General features: G+C 31.4%; 2 protein-coding genes and 1 long non-coding RNA gene across 12 annotated transcripts; 2 read left to right on the forward strand and 1 right to left on the reverse strand.

Moving 5' to 3' along the window:
* The first annotated feature begins 36 nt into the window (after window positions 1–36).
* Window positions 37–10,098, forward strand: LOC149032152 (uncharacterized). Of its 7 annotated transcripts, none has more exons than XR_016176995.1 (8): window positions 320–519; window positions 612–696; window positions 795–1,010; window positions 2,373–2,524; window positions 2,604–2,682; window positions 3,679–3,997; window positions 4,244–4,352; window positions 5,361–6,644. It is a non-coding gene; the product is annotated as an uncharacterized LOC149032152 (long non-coding RNA). The 7 variants fall into 7 exon arrangements; XR_016176993.1 differs by lacking the exon at window positions 2,373–2,524 and adding an exon at window positions 6,820–10,098 and having other exon boundaries at window positions 328–519; window positions 5,361–5,567; XR_016176991.1 differs by lacking the exons at window positions 320–519; window positions 2,373–2,524 and adding an exon at window positions 37–176 and having other exon boundaries at window positions 5,361–6,640.
* Window positions 10,099–13,839: 3,741 nt separating this feature from the next.
* Window positions 13,840–16,108, reverse strand: LOC107069635 (uncharacterized). Of its 2 annotated transcripts, none has more exons than XM_015327109.2 (2): window positions 15,033–16,108; window positions 13,840–14,936 (listed from the first exon to the last, which is right to left on the reverse strand). In XM_015327109.2, exon 2 carries the CDS (start codon window positions 14,896–14,898, stop codon window positions 14,308–14,310), a length of 591 nt encoding a protein of 196 aa, XP_015182595.1. In that variant the 5' UTR covers window positions 14,899–14,936; window positions 15,033–16,108; the 3' UTR covers window positions 13,840–14,307. The 2 variants fall into 2 exon arrangements, with proteins under 2 accessions (XP_015182595.1, XP_015182594.1); XM_015327108.2 differs by having other exon boundaries at window positions 13,840–13,997; window positions 14,079–16,101.
* Window positions 16,109–16,261: 153 nt separating this feature from the next.
* Window positions 16,262–18,980, forward strand: rtet (major facilitator superfamily domain-containing protein rtet). Of its 3 annotated transcripts, none has more exons than XM_089173802.1 (8): window positions 16,262–16,314; window positions 16,551–16,877; window positions 16,963–17,225; window positions 17,302–17,593; window positions 17,673–17,893; window positions 17,981–18,071; window positions 18,153–18,290; window positions 18,373–18,980. In XM_089173802.1, exons 2-8 carry the CDS (start codon window positions 16,661–16,663, stop codon window positions 18,465–18,467), a joined length of 1,317 nt encoding a protein of 438 aa, XP_089029928.1. In that variant the 5' UTR covers window positions 16,262–16,314; window positions 16,551–16,660; the 3' UTR covers window positions 18,468–18,980. The 3 variants fall into 3 exon arrangements, with proteins under 3 accessions (XP_089029928.1, XP_015182593.1, XP_089029927.1); XM_015327107.2 differs by having other exon boundaries at window positions 16,280–16,457; XM_089173801.1 differs by having other exon boundaries at window positions 16,292–16,415.
* Window positions 18,981–19,405: the final 425 nt, after the last annotated feature.

A 19,405-nucleotide genomic window follows, 5' to 3' on the forward strand; every position in this document is an offset into this window, starting at 1 on the left:
TTACAATTTGATATCTATGTGCATCAAATCAAACACGTTACGGTTCATTAAATAAAATCAGTCAAGATAAAATCGTGATATATGAGAAGAAATTAATTCGAAAATAAGATTTAATTTTATTGTTTCAACGAATTATTCCAAGCTTAAATATTATTAATATCTTTACATTAAAGCAGGTATAACTATAATTTATCTCATAATAATATTTTATTAATAATATTAAAATTTATATATAAATTATATATATATATATTTAATTTTCAATTATAACGTATTTTAAATATTTCGTTATATTGCAGAGTGCGCTGCAGGCTACGATCATTGCAGTGAATATAGTTGTATATTGTGTTTAAATTAGAAAAAAAAAGATTCTATTCGTATAAGAAGAATTTGAAAAGTATTTTTATAGACTGATTTAGTCATAGTTATTTCAAAACTATTCTAACCTTTGAAACTATGTCATTTAAAGAAAGTGTCATTTGTTTTAATTAGAAATACAAATTTGAAAATAATATTTAGGTCAGAGAGATGGAAAAAATTGTAATCAAATTTTGAAAGTTATCGTCGTCTCAACTACCGTTGAGAAATAATACGTCTTCTTGCTTTCTCAGGATCTCGTATCATCCTTATAATCCCAAGATCTTTATACACTACTCTTGAAAACGGCACTACGACAGCTGTTAGAAACACAGTAAGGTAAAGAAAGAGATTCGTTTTCTCCAAAAAAACTGTTTTTTTTTTTTTTTTTATAATTTTTAATTTTACATATGAATGGTGTATTTTTATTATGCAAGATGAACCCTTTGCTCTATTGGGGAAAGAATTGAATAAAATTTATAAGCGAGCTAAAACAGCATCGTACACACCACCCCAAATACTATGATGGTGCATAGCGGGAAAAAGAAGTACGCAATATGATGAAGAATTACAACGAGAAAGAGAAAGATAGAAAGAAAGAAAGAGAGAGAGAGAGATAGAAGAGCATGGGTTCAGAACCGTGCCGTGAGAACGTAAGTATGTGTAAGTTTGAGTAAAGATCTTTACACGTATATGCATCTGTATATATGTGAGTGGGTAAGCGGATGTACGTAGAGACGACGACGCGTTACTCACGTAAGAAGCCAGGTGTTTTATTTCAAACCGTGGGACTCTTTAAAGGGGATGCTTGCGGAACGCGTTACACGCGTCTTCCACCGTAGGATATGAATGAAAAACAGGATTCGCGATTCTATGGGGAACCCTCTCCCTCCCCACTACTTTTATTGTGTTTCCTCATTCGATCGAACGTAACGTAAACCCCCGTTTCTTCTTACCAGGAGGAGAGTGTTCCTTTTGATCAGGTTTTTCTTCTTCTTCTTTATACTTTTTTCTCTCTCCTTTCTCTCTCTCTTTCTGCATATGAGACGAATTAAAATGGCCGAATCTAGGCATAGGTACGCATACAACGCATATCAAGAAAAAAAGAAATAAGGAATGAGAAGAGTATGCATGGAAAGAAGGACCCCAAAACGAAAGAGAGAAAGAAGAAAGAAAAAGAGAAAGAAGATGGACTGGCACGATCAAGAGGGATCGGTCAGTGAGTGGTAGACAAAGGAAGAAGATGTATGTATAGATATATCAAATGTACACGTGTATACCTGCATTATGCATATATACATACATATATGTACTTATTATACATCAAAACTGAGAAAGAGATGTATATTTATATATATTATATATATATGAATATGGATATGTATATATACGTATACACTATATATCAAAAGCATTTCTTTTTCACGCCTAAGGCATGCACGGTCGAACAGGAAACCCGAATCTTAGGAGCCTACGAGAACAGCGATCATGTGAATTCGAGGTTCTCGCGGCGAGAAGAATCCTTTTCTTTCATCTTTTTTGCCTGTTCTCTTCTTTACCTTCTTCCTTCTTCCTTTCTCGCATCATCCTTTTCCTATACCTTCACCTTACCTTCCTTCTTTCCTTCTTTCTTTCTTTCTTTCTTTCTTTCTTTCTTTCTTCTTTAGCTTACCTTACCTCTACCTCTGTCCTCCTCTTTTTTCACTACTGCAACCGTTTCGTGGAACGGTTACGTGTTGTGTGTGAGGAGGAACACAAAGGGATGTGCGCAGCTTTATTTCCAATTCGTGTGATCGTTAATAACGATCGACCAGCTAAAGGATTCTTGTTATTTGTCGAGTTTTACCCTTCCAACTACGATATAACCCCCTTCGAGGAATCCTTTCACTTATATCACTACAACTACTATTTTATACTCGCTTTTTGTTACTGTATTTAACTCTGAATGTTTTTTTTTGTTTTAATTCTTACAGTATAAATTAAATCAATATTTTTACATATTGGCTAATTTATAGAAGATGCGTTTTCCTCTAAACATCAAGGGGTTACGTTTGTTATTTCCTTACGTATACACGTTCGCTAGCTATTAAGGTCAAGGCCACTCGAGGATGAACGTGCAAGCATTCCTCTTCAGGATATAACTATATACAACACACACACATACTTGGTGACACACTAATACTAATAGAATATCATATCCTTACCTGTTATCATTTATACTTATTGTTTTCTTATTCGTATTGCAGATGGAATTAAACTCGGAAGGAAGATAGCGGTTATTTGAAAAGGAATTTCAAATAGAATACATCATTTGTCCTTAATAATGTATGTAATCATACTTTTATTATTATCTTATTACAAAAGATATATCCAATAATGAAAAAACATTTGCAGTTAAGATTGTTTGTTTATTCTATGGGATGATAAACACAGTAGATCGATGAAATAGATGTTTTATTGGACAACAATTAATAAAAAAAAAAACAATATTATAAACATATAAAAAGTAAACAGGAAATTAAATGAAATTTAAATTGAAATCAAAACGGTCAGATGATATCGAGTAAATTTAGCAGGCCGGGACGAGTGCAATTTGATTCAAACCATACAAATAATGCCCCCATCCGAGCCTGCCAAAGATTACTCATTTAACGTATTTGTTATTAGTTTGTTCTTCATTTGTTGATCTTCCAGATGTAACAGAATGCATTCCGATAGGCCGGGACCAGTGCAATATTATTTAACTAAAAAGCCAAATATTGACACAAATCTCGGCCTATCTTCGGTGCAAATTTCACTAATACATATACATATATATGTAGATACATGTATGCATGTCCTTCCATGTAGTGTCTTATTTCCTTCATCGAAACTGGACCCAAAATAACGTAATACTTAAGTTGTAACAGCCCAAGCTTCGAGAGCAGATATTTAGTTATGATTTGCAATCCATGGTCAAGGAATGGTACACGGTTGGCCACGTTCAAGAGTGGGGTTACAAATCGACTCAAATTTCGGACAGTATAAAACCGCGTCTGCTTTCATCCTGAGCTGAACAAAGGAACTATATATACATATATATATACCTTTACTACACTATATTACCTTTCTTAAACTCTCTAAAAAGGGTCCAGAAGATTTTTCATTTGGATATTCTTTTTTGTCCTACTATTTTTCAAACTCACAAATGAAAATAATTATCAATAAATCTCGTAGAATGTTACAAATATAATTTTCATTTGTTCAAAAATGAAAATTGATTCTATATAACAGTATAATTTGTAAAAGAAAATGATAACTTACGAATAAAATCAATTTCAGGAACAACTCTGCGTGACTCTGGAATAAAAGGGAGTTACACACTAGGAATTCTTGGAATTTGGATGGTATAACCAAAGGAGGGATATATGAAACAATTTGCCTGGCCCCTTGTAAGGCTCTGTTAGAATCTTCGACAACCTCAACCACGACGACGATGACGATGGAACACACCACCCAAGAGAGCCCTAATTTCGTAGGTTCGCGCGTTCTTGCCTAACAGAAAATGCATCCAGCGTCTTCACCAAACTATATCTCTGTATATACATGTACGTGTATGTATGTGTACACGCGCTCGAGACTCTACGATTTGGCCTTGGCGGTTAGTTTCCAAATCGAAGAGCCCTTTCTGTTACATGTTTCTAGATATATTTCGAGTTAAACTATAGAATTAAGAAAACAATTTCTATTTATAATATGAATTCTATTTAATTTCTCGAAATATTTTCAAATTTTTTTTTTTTTTCTTTGAAACGTATTTGAAATGAGAGAAATATGTTTATATATTGTAATGACTTTAATATTAAAATATTTTTATTACTATGACCTATCCTGTTTCTGTTTCAAGTAAGCGTGAAGAGAAACCCGGTTCCGTATGACGTTCGAACGACGCGCGTGTTTGGACGACTATGACGAACTACTATGACGAGGACGCGACTACTGATGGAAGAATGAGAGTAAGAGTAAGAGAGAGAAAGAGCGAGAGAGGGAGAGAGAGAAAGCGAGGTTGTGTGAGAAGTAGGGATAGAAAGAAACGGAGAAACCACGCGCGCAACCTCATCCTTCCAACACAACGAGTAATTCAAAGAGAGAAAGAGAAAGAGAAAGAGAGAGAGAGAGAGAGAGAGAGAGATTATTCTTTCTTTTATAACGATTAACGTGGAAATCATGCGATAACAATGAAATATATTCAATTCCATTGCAATATGACCATTTTCTTTTACAATTATTTACAAGAACATTATTATGTGTATGTTATATAATATGAATATTATTTATATGTATATATTTGTGTGTTGGATTGTCCTTAAAAAAAATATTCGCAACGATTTTAAATTAGCAAATATATCATAATTATTTTATTTTATAAAATTTTTATAAGATTTAAAAAATTATATCTTTGATGTTTACTAGTTTAAGTTATTTTTTATTTAATATTATTATTTTATTTATTTCATTGCAAACAGCATGCATAAAAATTGATAATTCTGATTCTTCTGATAAAATTCATTTCCAATTCTACCCTTTTGAATATTTGTAATAACCGAAGGAATTTTAAAATGATGTACGATTTCAACTAAATAATTACCGGCTTGTAAATTGTAAGGACAACCCAATATATATTTATGTATATATGTATGTATGTATGTATGTATATATGTTTTTATATATATATAAATAGATTTACACAAACCAAATCTCGACGAAAATGATCAAATATTTCTTCGAAACTCGAATCTTCTTAAGGGAAAAAATTCTCTCGTGAGCCAACACGTTTACCTCTTCGAAGTTTCTTTTTCTTCTTTTCTTTTTCTCTCTTCCTCTCTCATTTATGTGTACATGTTAAGAAGATGCGAGGAATTTGTTCAACCGTGTTTTCCTTTCTCGACCTTTTTCTCTTTCCTTTTTTTTCTTCACAATAATAACGCACAAACACTATTTAATTTAGCCGGTACTCCTTTCAGAACAACGACGATGCTTCGAAGAAAATTTAAAAGAAGATGAAGCACGTATTCTGCAATATTCTGGTAACTTGGAGAAATCCCGACTGAAGATGAAGAAGATCTTGGAGGAAGCTGATGGTGATCTTGCTGATGATGAAAAAGAAGCAAAGATGACGAAGACGATGCTTCACGTAGGAAGTTTTCGAGCAAACTGCTGCTCGTGGCCAGGTGTTCCTCCTCTTTATTCCTTTTGGGTGCCGTGTGTACATGAAAGCCCCTGGCTATATAGGTACCCGTAGGCTTCTCATCGGTGGTGGGGAGCTTATTCTTATTTAACAGAACGACGACGACGACGAAGCAGGAGCAGCAGCAGCACCACCACCACCACCACCACCACCACCACCATCAACAGCAGCAGCAAACCACCAGCAGCAACAGCAGGATCAGCAACACATACACAAAGAAACAGGCATATACATACATGGGGCCTTCAAATCCTCCCCCTTTCCACCATTTCGTCCCTTTTCTCGCTTTCTTTCTCTCTTATTCTCCTTGTTCCTTTCTGTTGGGTTTCTTCATCTATCCGTCCAGTGTCCCTCTCCCTCCTCTTTTCCTTTCTTTCTTTTTTCTTTCTTCCTTTGGATCCCCTCTTACTTCATCACATGTTCTTCTTTTGCTTTACTTACCCTCCTTACCCCTCTCTTTTTCCTCTTCTCAACCGATACTTCTTTGTCGTATTTCGATCTACTCTGTCCCGCCAAAAATTGTATCAGCTGTCCTGGATTTTCTGTTACGCAGCTTTCAAGACCCAAACTATATACCATTTTTGTTTGTTCCTTCCTTCCTTCGATCTTCTACGTACATCCCTCTTCATCTTGTATAACTGACGATGAAGACGTTGAGATGATAATCCAAAAAAATATGAATCATCTTTGCAATCTGATTTATTATGACTGTTAACCGTCCAATTTCTGCATTACTAAAGATTCATCCTTCTTGTCTAACTAATTTTCTGTTATATTTCTATGAGAATAGCTAATAGTACATTTTTATTCTTTCTATTTTAATAATGACAATAATTATGATTATAAATATATTTATTAGCTATATATGTTTAGATAAACTCTAAAATACTTTCATTATACTTATTACTTTATATTTACTATTTTTTACTTTATATTACTATATATTTACTTTATACTTTCATTATATTATTACTTATTATACTTTCATCATATATTCAGATATAAGTACTCACTTAATTGTTTGCTTTTTTATAATTACTTTTTCATTTACATTTGTATTCGTTCATTTTCAAAATTACCGTCAAATATATGTTACAGAATTATCATAATCATATTATGTTAATATATATATTGTTAATAATATATTATTATATATAATATAAATATTCAATAATATACAATTGAAATATATAATATATATATATGTATACAATAAACTATGTTCTCATTTGTAGATAACAAACTTGGTTGCTTTCAAGGACTATTCATCCGGTCGTTTCTTTCCTTCACCTGGGACAGCTGGAACTCTGGATGACCACGTGCTCTCGACTTCAACGAGCAATCCCAGCATAGCAGGTTGCAACGGTTTATCGTAGCATTATCGAATCACTGATTAAGAGGAATCAACATAAATTCATTCACGAAAATTATACACACCTATAACTTAACTACTACGTTCTACTACGAATGATATTTACTTGCTACCATCGATTATAGTTAATCCTAATTGTAAAAGATTATGTTACTTTTTAAGATGTGAAGAGTTTTTAAAGATTGCACAGTTTCATAACAAAGTTTAAACGTTTATTCGAACAAACTAATTTATAATTTGATTTTACAAATGGTCGAAATTTTATAAAACTCGTTAAATAATTAATGTCAATTGAATTTTATTATAATCGATGATCGTTCGTCTCAACGTTATTTCTTATTCGTTAACTCTTACAGTTTATTATGCAATCGATGATAACATTTTCACACGGAACTATGCATATGTATTTAAATGAATCAGTGATTATGCAAGTGATCTTTCGTTTAAAGATATTTGGACATTATGAAGGGGTTTAAATTATTTTACAAAAAATATTTTATTTTATAACAATATACAGAACAAGTAAATATAATATAATATTAAGAATAAATAATTCTCATTTATACAATTTAAAAAAATAAAAATAATACAGTACATCAAATTAGATTACTTTCATTATCACTAGATCACATTTAAATACGTAAAAATATTATTGAAAATATTTATAGAAATTCTCTTAGTACAAACAATTAAAGATAATGACGTTAGAAAATGAATCATCAATCTCTCTTGAGAATTATACGAAATGAATTTACATCGACTATCGATTGTTTTTTCCTCCTGGAAAAAGAAAATTGTTGAAATCTCATAACAACGTGAATCCTAGGTTGATTCGTTACATCTCCACCGAGCTCTCACATTGTACACAATGCATACATCCATATAAATGTATACATATGTATGTATGTATATGTATCTAACAGTAAGGAACAAAGAGAAATCCGATAGGAGAAAAAGAGCAAGGGCAGCGTCGAGTAGAGTTTATCGGGTAGCAGAATGTGTATTACTACTGCGTTTTCCTTTGTCACACGCGGAAGCGTGCCTGCGTGCGCGAGCTCATGCTCGTTCGAACAGAGTCCGATTAGGGGAAGAAAGAAAATGAAGAAAAGGGATGATTGAGAACCACTTGTAGGAGGACAGCTGCACTCTGAGCGCATCTGCTGTTGGTTGCGCGGGCACGCGCTTATATATATATATATATATATTTTTGTACATATATGTCGACACTGAAAAAGAAAAAGAGAGAGAGAGAGAATCAACAACATATACTCAAATTCATCCACACATGTAGAAAAAGGATATGTGCGCAGAAGCACACTCTTCTCATCGTTCCTTATTTCCACTGTTGTTCCTTTCCTATGTGTCTCTACTTTTCATTATCCATCTCACTCATTCCATTTGATCCCCGTTTGATCTCTCCTTTTCCACCATTTGCTTCTCTCCCTTTACTTACCTCTCAACCCCCTGCATCCCTCTTTCCCTTTTTCTCTATCGCTGCACAACGCCGGCCGTTTACCGAAACCCAACAGTTGTCCTCCCTGAATTTATTTTCCAGATTGTACGCGCGTGTCCTATTCGTTTCATTTCATTTTATTTCATTTCATTTCGTTCCATTCTTGCAAGAAGTTGACCTTCTTTTTATTATTCCCCCCTCTTGTAATATTTCTCACCCTTAACGGAAGAACTTCAAATTTTAGTATAACGACCAACGAGTGTCAAGGTGAACAGTAGATGTCCACTCACACTTATACATATTTATATACTACGCATTGGGTTTTATGAAATATTCGTGTCCATTTTCAAAAAATATTTAGAAACAACGCTTTTATATTTGAATAACTCAACTGAACTTAAAAATATGTTCTGGAAGAATTTGAGTAATAATTATAAATGTATATGTATGTATAATTTGTAAAATAATCAAGTTGTCACGAACTTTCCTTGCAATTTTGATAGAAGAAACGTATTTGATTCTGTGCACACGCACTTGCATTTATTAATATATTTGTAATAAATTTTATGAGAAGTTAGTGTCAACTTTCAAAAAAATATTCGAAAATAACACTTATAATTATATTTTAAATTGACAATAATTTGAAAAACAATTTAATACACACGCGCATTTCTTTATATTGATAGAATAAGTGTATTTAATTGTGGTATATCTTATGCGATTGATTTTTCTATTATAAACGAATATTTGAGTCTTAGTTGAATTTCGAATATATTTTACAAATATACCAGAGCAAACTTTTCTACGAACTACGTTAAATCTTATTTTGTGTGTGTGTGTATATATCTATATATTTGTATTTATGTAGAAGCGAGCAGGTCATTGTCGATGGTGCGTCGTAGCAAAGCGTTGCAGCTTGCCCTGAACAGGCCGGTTTATGTATGTATGTATATATGTCTACATGTATGTACCATGTAGACTGACACCCCAAGGAGAATATTTTTCTTTGTTCGCCACCGTCAGTCTGTAGGGATTTTCACGAACCATGAACAGAAAAAGAAAGAGAGAGAGAGAGACAGAAAGAGACCCAAAGCTTTTATCGGATAGCAAAAGACTATACGAAATTTTAAGGAAATTCTGAGGTTTGACCTACCCCTCGATTTTCTGCATCTGTTTAGATTTTCTATTCTTTTCTTCTATAACCGCTCCTCTTCCTTTTTCAAACTATGGCTATTACCACCGAAATGCATTTTTTCTCTTTTTTCTTTTCTCGTATTTCTTCTTCTTCTATCTTCTCCACTACCTTTCCTTCCTTTCTTCTTTTCTCATCTTTTCTATTTCTTTTCTTTTATCCTATTTTGAACCTTTTTTCTTCTTCTTACCTTTGTCTATTTCTATCTCTCTCAAACTCATTCTTTGATCATATACCTACTACGTCACTAAGTTTCAAACGGTTCTTGGTCCCTTATTCCTATACCTGCTTTTCTCGTTGTGTTTAAGGGTTCGTCAACTAACCCCCTTTATGGAACTCGCAGCCCCAGATTCTAAATTCGTTCTTCGCATTTATCTATGCAATGTACAAGGTATCCAAATTTTTTTTTTGCTCAACCAACGATTTTAACTTTTTTTTGCATATAAAAATTAGAAGATAATGTTATAATAATGTAGATTATTTAAAAGTTTATACAAAAATTGTGATATTAATAACTAACGTTCAAATTAACTTGACGAATATTGTTCTTATATTATTTTCAATTGATTAGATTTATTTTTTTTCTTTATTATATTTATCTTTATTTATAGAGTTATTTTTTGTAGCAATTTAAGTTAATTCCAATTGATATCAGTTTTTTTTTTAAGTTTTCCATCATGGAATTCTACTGATCAAACTGCTGAAAATATTTTTAAATAATAAAAAAAAAATAATAAGCATTTATTATGTTTGATTTACACGACAGAAATATTCGAGTTGCTGTAAAAAAGTATTAAGATTGATTTCTTAGTAGAAGAATTAAGCTTTGCTCAGTTTTTTCGAATATACATTCACAATTACGTGAAATACAATTATATTCATCTCTATGAACAAACCTAAATTTATATTCGCATAAATGATTGGCATTTTGAACAAAAAATTATATAATTAACAATGTGTGTCATAAATTTTAAAAATAAACCTTTAAAAATGATCTACATGATTATAAAAATATTATTTTCTTATTTTTGAGAACAAAATACATTTGACATCGACTGGTTGGAAGAATCTCGGACACCCTTTATATATGCATACATATTTTTCTTTTTTGCCCTTAGAAACTGCTTTGTAGAAAAGAGAAACCTTTCCTTTTCCACAAGAATTTACTGGTCCATTGTAGGAAAAAGAATATTTCTAACTTTCTTAGAAATGTGTTTTTAAGAAAGAACATGGGTTCTGTATCTCGATTATTTTTCATTTAATTTTATACTTATTTTTATATATTCGTTAATATTTAAAATTACTTCGTATCATTTGTTAATATTTATATATTATCGAATTATTTAGAAAATTTGTGTTAATAATATTGAATTGGAAAGAAAGTATCCGCGGAATTTGCCAATAGATGGTGCTAGCGTCGAAATCTCGGTTTGTATGATTCTTATCGGGTTATACTATACGCCGTTTGAAAAATGACATTTCAAGCTACATTCTTTATGCAGACAGTTTCGCAATTCGTCGTGCGTGTCAAAAGTTATATTCCATTGAAAATGAGTGAAATTTCCGAAGAAATACGCTATGTGATGCTTTATTACTATAAAAAAGGCAAAAACGCTGCAAAAACATGCCGAAAAATTTGTACGGTTTACAGTAAGGATGCTGTAAGTGAACGTCGCACACAGGAATGGTTTGCTCGATTCCATTCTGGAAATTTCGATGTCAAAGATGCACGACGCTCTGGTCGGCCAATCGCCGAAAATACTGATAAAATCATGGAATTAATTGAGGTAGACCATCATGTGAGCACTCGATCGTTAGCCCAGGAACTAAATACCACTCATACAACCGTTTTGAACCATTTGAGTAAGGCTGGATACAAAAAAAAAGCTGGATGTTTGGGTGCCACACGACTTAACGCAAAAGAACCTTTTTGATCGAATCAATACATGCGATACACTGCTGAATCGCAATAAAATCGACCCATTTCTGAAACGGATAGTGATTGGTGATGAAAAGTGGATCACATACGACAATGTAAAGCGTAAAAGATCGTGGTCAAAGGCCGGCGAATCATCCCAAACGGCGGCCAAGCCCGGATTGACGGCCAAGAAGGTTTTACTGTGTGTTTGGTGGGATTGGAAGGGAAGCATCTACTATAAGCTGCTGCCCTATGGCCAAACACTCAATTCGGACATATAATGTCAACAACTAACCAGATTGAAGCAGACGCTTGACCAGAAACGGCCAGAATTGGTGAAAAAGGGTGTTGTGTTCTATCAGGACAACGCTAGACCGCACACATCTTTGACGACCCGGCAGAGACTCCGGGATCTTGGATGGGAGGTTCTATCGTACCAGCCGTATAGTCCAGACCTGGCACCAAGTGATTATCACCTTTTCCGGTCCATGCAAAATGCTCTTGGCAGTACTAAGCTATCCTCAAAAGAGGCTTGTGAAATTTGGTTGTCTCACTTTTTTGCCAATAGGGATGAGGGCTTCTATGAGAGAGGCATAATGAAATTACCTTCAAAATGGCAACAAGTTATCGAACAAAACGGCGCATATTTGACCTAAATCGGTTTATTCATTCTTTGTAAATTTAAATTTGAAATAAAAATAAATTTCCGCGGATACTTTCTTTTCAATTCAATATATGCATACATATTTTTCTTTTTTGCCCTTAGAAACTGCTTTGTAGAAAAGAGAAACCTTTCCTTTTCCACAAGAATTTACTGGTCCATTGTTAGAAAAAGAATATTTCTAACTTTCTTAGAAATGTGTTTTTAAGAAAGAACATGGGTTCTGTATCTCGATTATTTTTCATTTAATTTTATACTTATTTTTATATATTCGTTAATATTTAAAATTACTTCGTATCATTTGTTAATATTTATATATTATTGAATTATTTAGAAAGCTTGTGTTAATGATATTTTATGTATTCATATGAATGAAAAATTCAATTATAACGTGTAATTATATTTCTTTTGATTAGAATGTAAATCAAATGATTTCATTAGTAAAAATCAAATATTGTTATTAATAAGGTTTCAATCAAATCAGATGTTCATATAATTAGCGTTTGAATTAACATATACAATTGCATTTATTACATGCAGAAAAACAATACTTATCTCGTATTATTTAATTTTGAAATATTTCAAAGAATATCTCTAAATGTATTGGAATTCTTATAAGAGTATTATTTTGTATCCGCCAATACAACACCGTATGCGTTTTACACGCCTTGGAGGCCCAGATGGCAAGCGCCGCCGATCTTCTGTTTAAAATTTGAACCACGGGTAGGAACTGCGCTCGTTCTCCTACCACCTGCTCGGTACCTATAGATCTAAACTATTTCCTATATAATACAATTTTTTGTCGGCCTATCTAACGATCTTTTGTCTTGCTTTTATTTCGATATATTCTAGAAAATAATTGATTACAATTTCGTGACTTTTGTTTCTTTTTTTTTTTCATCTATAAATTATCTGTATAGCATATATAATTTTCCATGAAATTAATTAATTTTCTTACATGCTATAATAGTAGATAAACATAATCAATAATCAAGAATGAAAATAAAATTGTATAAGAGGAAGAATGTTAGATTTATAGGAATGTAATAAAATGATTACAGTTTTAATGGAATCATTGTATAATATTTGAATAATGTTAAGGGTCCACGTGTTTTATTTGTTAATTTTTATTAAATGTAATAGTTGTGAAAACAGTTGTTAGATAAATACAAAGTTACAGTTTAGGATAAGTTTGAAAAGATCTTTGTTCGTGAAGGAAATGGGTCTGCTACGCAAGCGTAAATGCTCAATGTGCGAGCACTATGTTCTCTCCACAACCGGAAGTTGAATGTACGTAATGTTTCTGGGCGCGCCTGCTAAAGCTATTTTTCGCTTCACTGACAAATAAAAACAATATAATGATCGAGCATAACTCGATGCACATACTTAAATGATCTTCTAGTTTTTCTATAACTTATAACTTCAATTATTATATGTTATTATTTTCATATTTATGCTGTTTATAAATTTATAATGAATTGTATATTTTTACAGTACATATATACATATATTTAATGATGATAAAAAGTAATTCATTTGAAAATTCGAATAACATTTGTGTATTTAAACAAAGCATTTAAGGGAGAGTCATCCCATGTGACGGCCTGTTTTTTGGGCATTTTTTACGATTTTTTTTCACGACCAGTAAAAATGCAGAACTTTGAATTTATAATCATTTATTAACATATATCTCAGTAGTATGAATATAAACTTTTAGTGAAAAATATTAAATAGAACGTGAGTTACAGCGCTCCGACACCCCCGCCTCGAAAAAAATAGGCTCGCACTTCCTCCACGATTCCGGCTGATTGGCTTATCTAAAACAAAACAAAAACGGCGTTTTAATCTGTTTTATAGTTTTATATTTTAAGTCCGGTTAAAATTATGAAAATCTCAACTTATCCTCAATCGGTGATGCCTGATCCATAGAGTACTCCCTCCTCTTCTTCTTGAAACTCTTTTAAGGCAGATTGTTTAGCCCTTGTGTCAATCCTGGATTGTTTTACATCACTTTGGCACCGCTCAGAACGCGAGATTCGCGCATCATCACGTTTCTCAACATAAATATGGGCTTTGCGGCCCATAATCGGGGGCAATCCATACCAACGGGGCATCCCATAATCGACATTACTTTACCCGGAATCGTGTTCCCATTCTCTTTTCTACGTGGCCCACACATTCTTTTTTTGTTACTTGAGTATCTCCATACGGCTTAGCATCTAGGATCCCCTTAAAAGTTTTACTGTCACCATTGCCGATGTACGTAAGATACTTTACACCATATTTTTCCATGGACCTCGAAAACATTTGCGTGATGGCACTTATTTCCATTTTACTGGAACTTCCTGAATGGTTTATGGTGCATTCATCTACATGACTTTCATACCATATTTCGTACTCTATAGGATCCGTATTTTTTTTCCCCCACTTATTACATGCACCACAAAAACTACTCATTACCATGGCATTGAAAATTTTCCCGGTGTATTTTCCAATCAACATAGACGCTCCAAATAGAGATAAAAAGCCTTTTTTCTTCCACGTACCATCATCTGACACAATCAATTCATCCTGTGGTTTTCCTGCTTCTTCATTCATAGTTTTTTCTTGTGTGACAGCGAATGATAATAAAGTTTCAAAGACTGAAGATGCGGCAATATGAATGTTTTTTAGTAGTGCAGTATAGGTTGAATTTCCAATACCCGAACATATGTCCATGAAGCTGCAGAAAAGATTCACTCCTTCGTGACCAACTCCTAATAATCGCATCACAAACACAAACCGACGATTAACTTCAAATGCATTCTGGATCAATGGGGCCGAGTTTATAACTGTCTGTTTTTCACACTTACACGATAAAATAATTTTAAAACCTAAGCCTTGGAAACTTGATTGCGAAAAAGACACATCACTTTTACAAGTTTTGCATATTACAGTTTAAGAAATTGCAGCGAATACAGAAACAAACTCCAAAATGCAGTATGCGAAATTTGAAGCGATGGGAACCTATCATGCTATTTTTAAGTTTTTTCGCTGAAGCTGATGTAAAGTCCGTTTCGTTTTGGGCGGTAAAATGGTTTGCACTAAACTTTCTTTTTTTACTACGACCAGGATGAGCATTTCCAGTCATACTTCCTTTCCGAACATTCATGATGAAAATAAATAATTTATTTGGGTTGTTGCGATTTTCGAAGCTAAACCAAGACTAAAATAATTTCGTTAATATATTTAGTGTCTATAAAAATTCCTTTTTATACCTGCAGAAACTTATCTAAACTTGTATAAACGTATATAAGTATACTAGGGGTGCCCCGGTCACGTGTTACTGTGGCTTTTTTGACGTGAAAACTTCTTTAGAATCAGATGATACGTTCATTTAATATAATTTTAAACTGTTCAATGAAGTCTAATTATTATTACCAAATACACGTGGTTATACTAATAAATTGTAGGTTACATGAAACGTTTGTACTTTTAACATGGCGCCATCTATTGGATCAATCCAGTCAACGAATTACCTTATAATGCTATCTGTTAGAATCTTATCGAACTAACAGAGATAATCATGACTCTTTGTTAATATACAAATAATTCGCAATAAAATAATATTGCAATTATAATAAATCGCGATAAAAACTATCCTACATTCTAAGTTGGAAAAAATTACATAAAATAAAAAACATTTCATTAAGATCGGTTAGGTAGTTTTAAAGTTATTAGTGGACAAAGAACGTGACACGTAATTTATATAATTAAGATAGTATATAGTATATGTATAACACCGACTGCCAACTTAGCGCTCCGACAGCTGCTTCTTCTAACTGCTGTATCTTTAAAACAACTTCGAATTTTTAAAAATCACTTTACTACTTATATTAAGGAAGCAATTTATGAAGAAAAAAAATCGATTTTTTGAACCCATCACATGGGATGACCCACTTAAATATTTGTATAATGTAAATGTAACAGCAATCTGTTTTGTCAATCAGAAAAATGTACTGGCTCTGTTGGTAAGCATCTCAATTACCGACAGTACATTTCTTTTTCTATTTTATCGACGGTACGCTTTTATCGACTCTACTTTATCAATAATCAAGTCACATGCTACAGATGAAAGCCCGCAGAATAAAATAGGTTAAAAACTTTCACTTTTAAAATGAAATAAATGTAACACGATTTCTCTTACAATGTTAACTCTAGAGAGTAGTTTTATTATCCGTATACATATTTTACAAGTATTGTTAATATTATTTTATTATTAATTAGAATAAGTTTATGTAAGATTTTGTTTTTATTAACATATGGTATAGTATTGATTTGATATTCTATCAAATATAATGTATATTAATTTATAATTTTATAATTTTTAGGTAAATTAATATGTTATGTATAACATAACATAAAGAATAGAACATTTTTTTAAAGATCTGAATAAAAAATTGAGTCTCATATTTAACTTAAAAAACAATCAAAATTCATCATGGATAAAGTTAAAGACAATACTGTAAAAGTAGTATTTTTTTCTTTACTATTAGATCTATTAGCATTTACTATGATATTACCTTTATTACCAGCTCTATTAGATCATTACAAAGTAATAAGTAATAAAGGACTGTATTCTATGATTTCACATCATGTAGAAAGCTTACGTATATTTTTAAATGCTCCTGACAAAGTTGATACTGTACTTTATGGAGGTATATAAATATATTTATGAAAAATACAATTAATTGATATTAACAGAATATACAAATAATAACATAATATTTTATTTCTCTTTAGGTTTTCTAGGCTCTATGTATTCATTTTTACAATTTATAAGTTCACCAATAACAGGAGCATTATCTGATACTTATGGACGGAAACCATTAATGTTAATGTGTTTAACAGGTATTACACTGTCGTACTTATTATGGGCAATATCAAGAAATTTTGGTATATTTGTATTGGCCAGATTTGTTGGAGGTATTAGCAAAGGAAATATTAGTTTATCCATGGCTATTATTTCTGATGTTACATCACCCGATAAAAGAGGGAAAGCTATGGCAAGTTAAGCATATAATGCGTTAACTAAATTGTAAGAATATATAATCTATATTTTTTTAATTATTATGTTATTAGGCTCTTGTGGGAATAGCATTTTCTATTGGGTTTGTCGTTGGACCTATGATAGGAGCATTTTTTGCATGGATTTCCAGTGGTAATAGAAATGAAACGTGGTACGTGGTACCTGCCTTATTTGCTTCTTTTCTTGCTGCAAGTAACTTGTTATATGTTGTATATAACTTGAAAGAAAGTTTACCTGTCAAATCTCGAGCTAAAACTGTCTCAAGTGGATTAATCCAATCAGTAGTTTATATTAATCCAATAGATCTTTTCCGATTTACTAGTGTATCTGGATTAAATGATAAAGGTAAAATAAATGATTGTTTACTCTTGTTTATTGTCAAGAACACAGTGACAAATATTTAATTGATTACATATTATTTTAGAGCGACACGATTTGAAGGTATTAGGTCGTACATATTTTATCTACTTGTTTATCTACAGTGGATTAGAATTTACTTTAACGTTCCTTACTCATCACGTATTTAAATTTACGAGTATGCAACAAGGATGTATGTTTCTCAGTATTGGATTGACTATGGCTATTTTGCAAGGAAGTTGGGTCAGAAAAGTTCCTTCAGATAAAACTAAAACTGTTGCTGAGTTGGTAATTAAAATTAATAATAAATATACATTCAAATAAAACTGCATTTTTATAAATGTTTGCATATTTATCTATGATATATCTTTATAGGGTTTATGGTTAATAATTCCAGCATTTATATTTATTGGCTTAGCAAAGAATACAATCATGTTATATTTTGGAATATTTTTATTTGCTGTTTGTAAGTTTAAATATTATTCGTATAATACAATTCATAGTTTTTAAAATATTACATAATGCATGTTAACTTGTAATATTTTAGCAACAGCTATGGTTGTTACTTGTATGATGACATTAGTGACAAAAATAGGACCAGAACATCAAAAAGGTACAATAACTGGAATATTTCGTTCATTAGGTGCTTTAGCACGTGCAGGTGGACCACTTATAGCTTCTGCGGGTAACTAATAGTTTTGTTTATTGTTTCTTTTTCTTTTTTTATATATTACATGTACTTTTTATTAATATCTATAACAACTTAGGATTTTGGTATTTTGGAAGTACTACAACGTACCTCATTGGAGCTGTTTTTCTTTTACTGCCACCTATAATTCTTCATACTATGAAGTCTTTATAACAAAAAGATTTAACATATCTTTACTTATATATACATATATATTTTTATATTTACAAATAACGTTCACACATAAGTGCCCTAAAGTATTATTTACTGTTATACAAAAGAAAAATTATTAACTAAAGTTATTTTTATTAAATCATTCTATGACTCGTGTTCAGATACAATTTAAAAATTTTATATAAAGTATATATGTTTTAAAATGTATATAAGATATTTATTATGAAAAGTACTTTTTAAATGGTATTATTTTGTAAGTATTATCAGTTTTGTTTATACAAATTTATTTAAACTTTATATATATTATAATTATATCTAACAATGAGTACAAAGTACACATTTTTAATGCAAGTATTTTTTACATTGCTAAAATTCTTTGTAATACAATCATCATAGAAAAGAAATATTTTATATATAATTATTTCTATTTAATTAAAAATAATATAATTATATTATGATATTTATTGTTTGTAAAATAATCATATTTTAATAAATATATCTACATTATTTAAATTCTACATACATTTATCTTACGGCTTTAGAAAAAATTTAATTAGAATAAAATATTAATGTAGATATTAACAAAAATATTTTATCGATGGATTTAAATTTCCCGGTAATTTCTGTGTTCTCATTGGATACTCCTATATGAATGATTTAATTTCATTGGTTCCAATATATACTATATATATAATTATTATATATAATGATTATATATAAATATTTAATACATTAGTTTAATAAAATAATTTGTTAACAATTCAAAGTATTTTATTAAACTTAATAATTATACTAGGAAAATCTAGAAAGTTCTAATAAATATGTGAGACGCCATATTGAATAATCGACCAATCAAAAGCAATATTGCTAGTATTGCGTACCTATCAGAACGCTAGGACCATTCTATAAAATGTAATATGCATTCTACGTTTATATAT

The sequence above is a fragment of the Polistes dominula genome, unplaced genomic scaffold (genome assembly GCF_049000335.1).
Source record: "Polistes dominula isolate Pdom_NZ unplaced genomic scaffold, Pdom_raw_medaka contig_75, whole genome shotgun sequence".
In the NCBI taxonomy this organism is placed as follows: domain Eukaryota; kingdom Metazoa; phylum Arthropoda; class Insecta; order Hymenoptera; family Vespidae; genus Polistes; species Polistes dominula.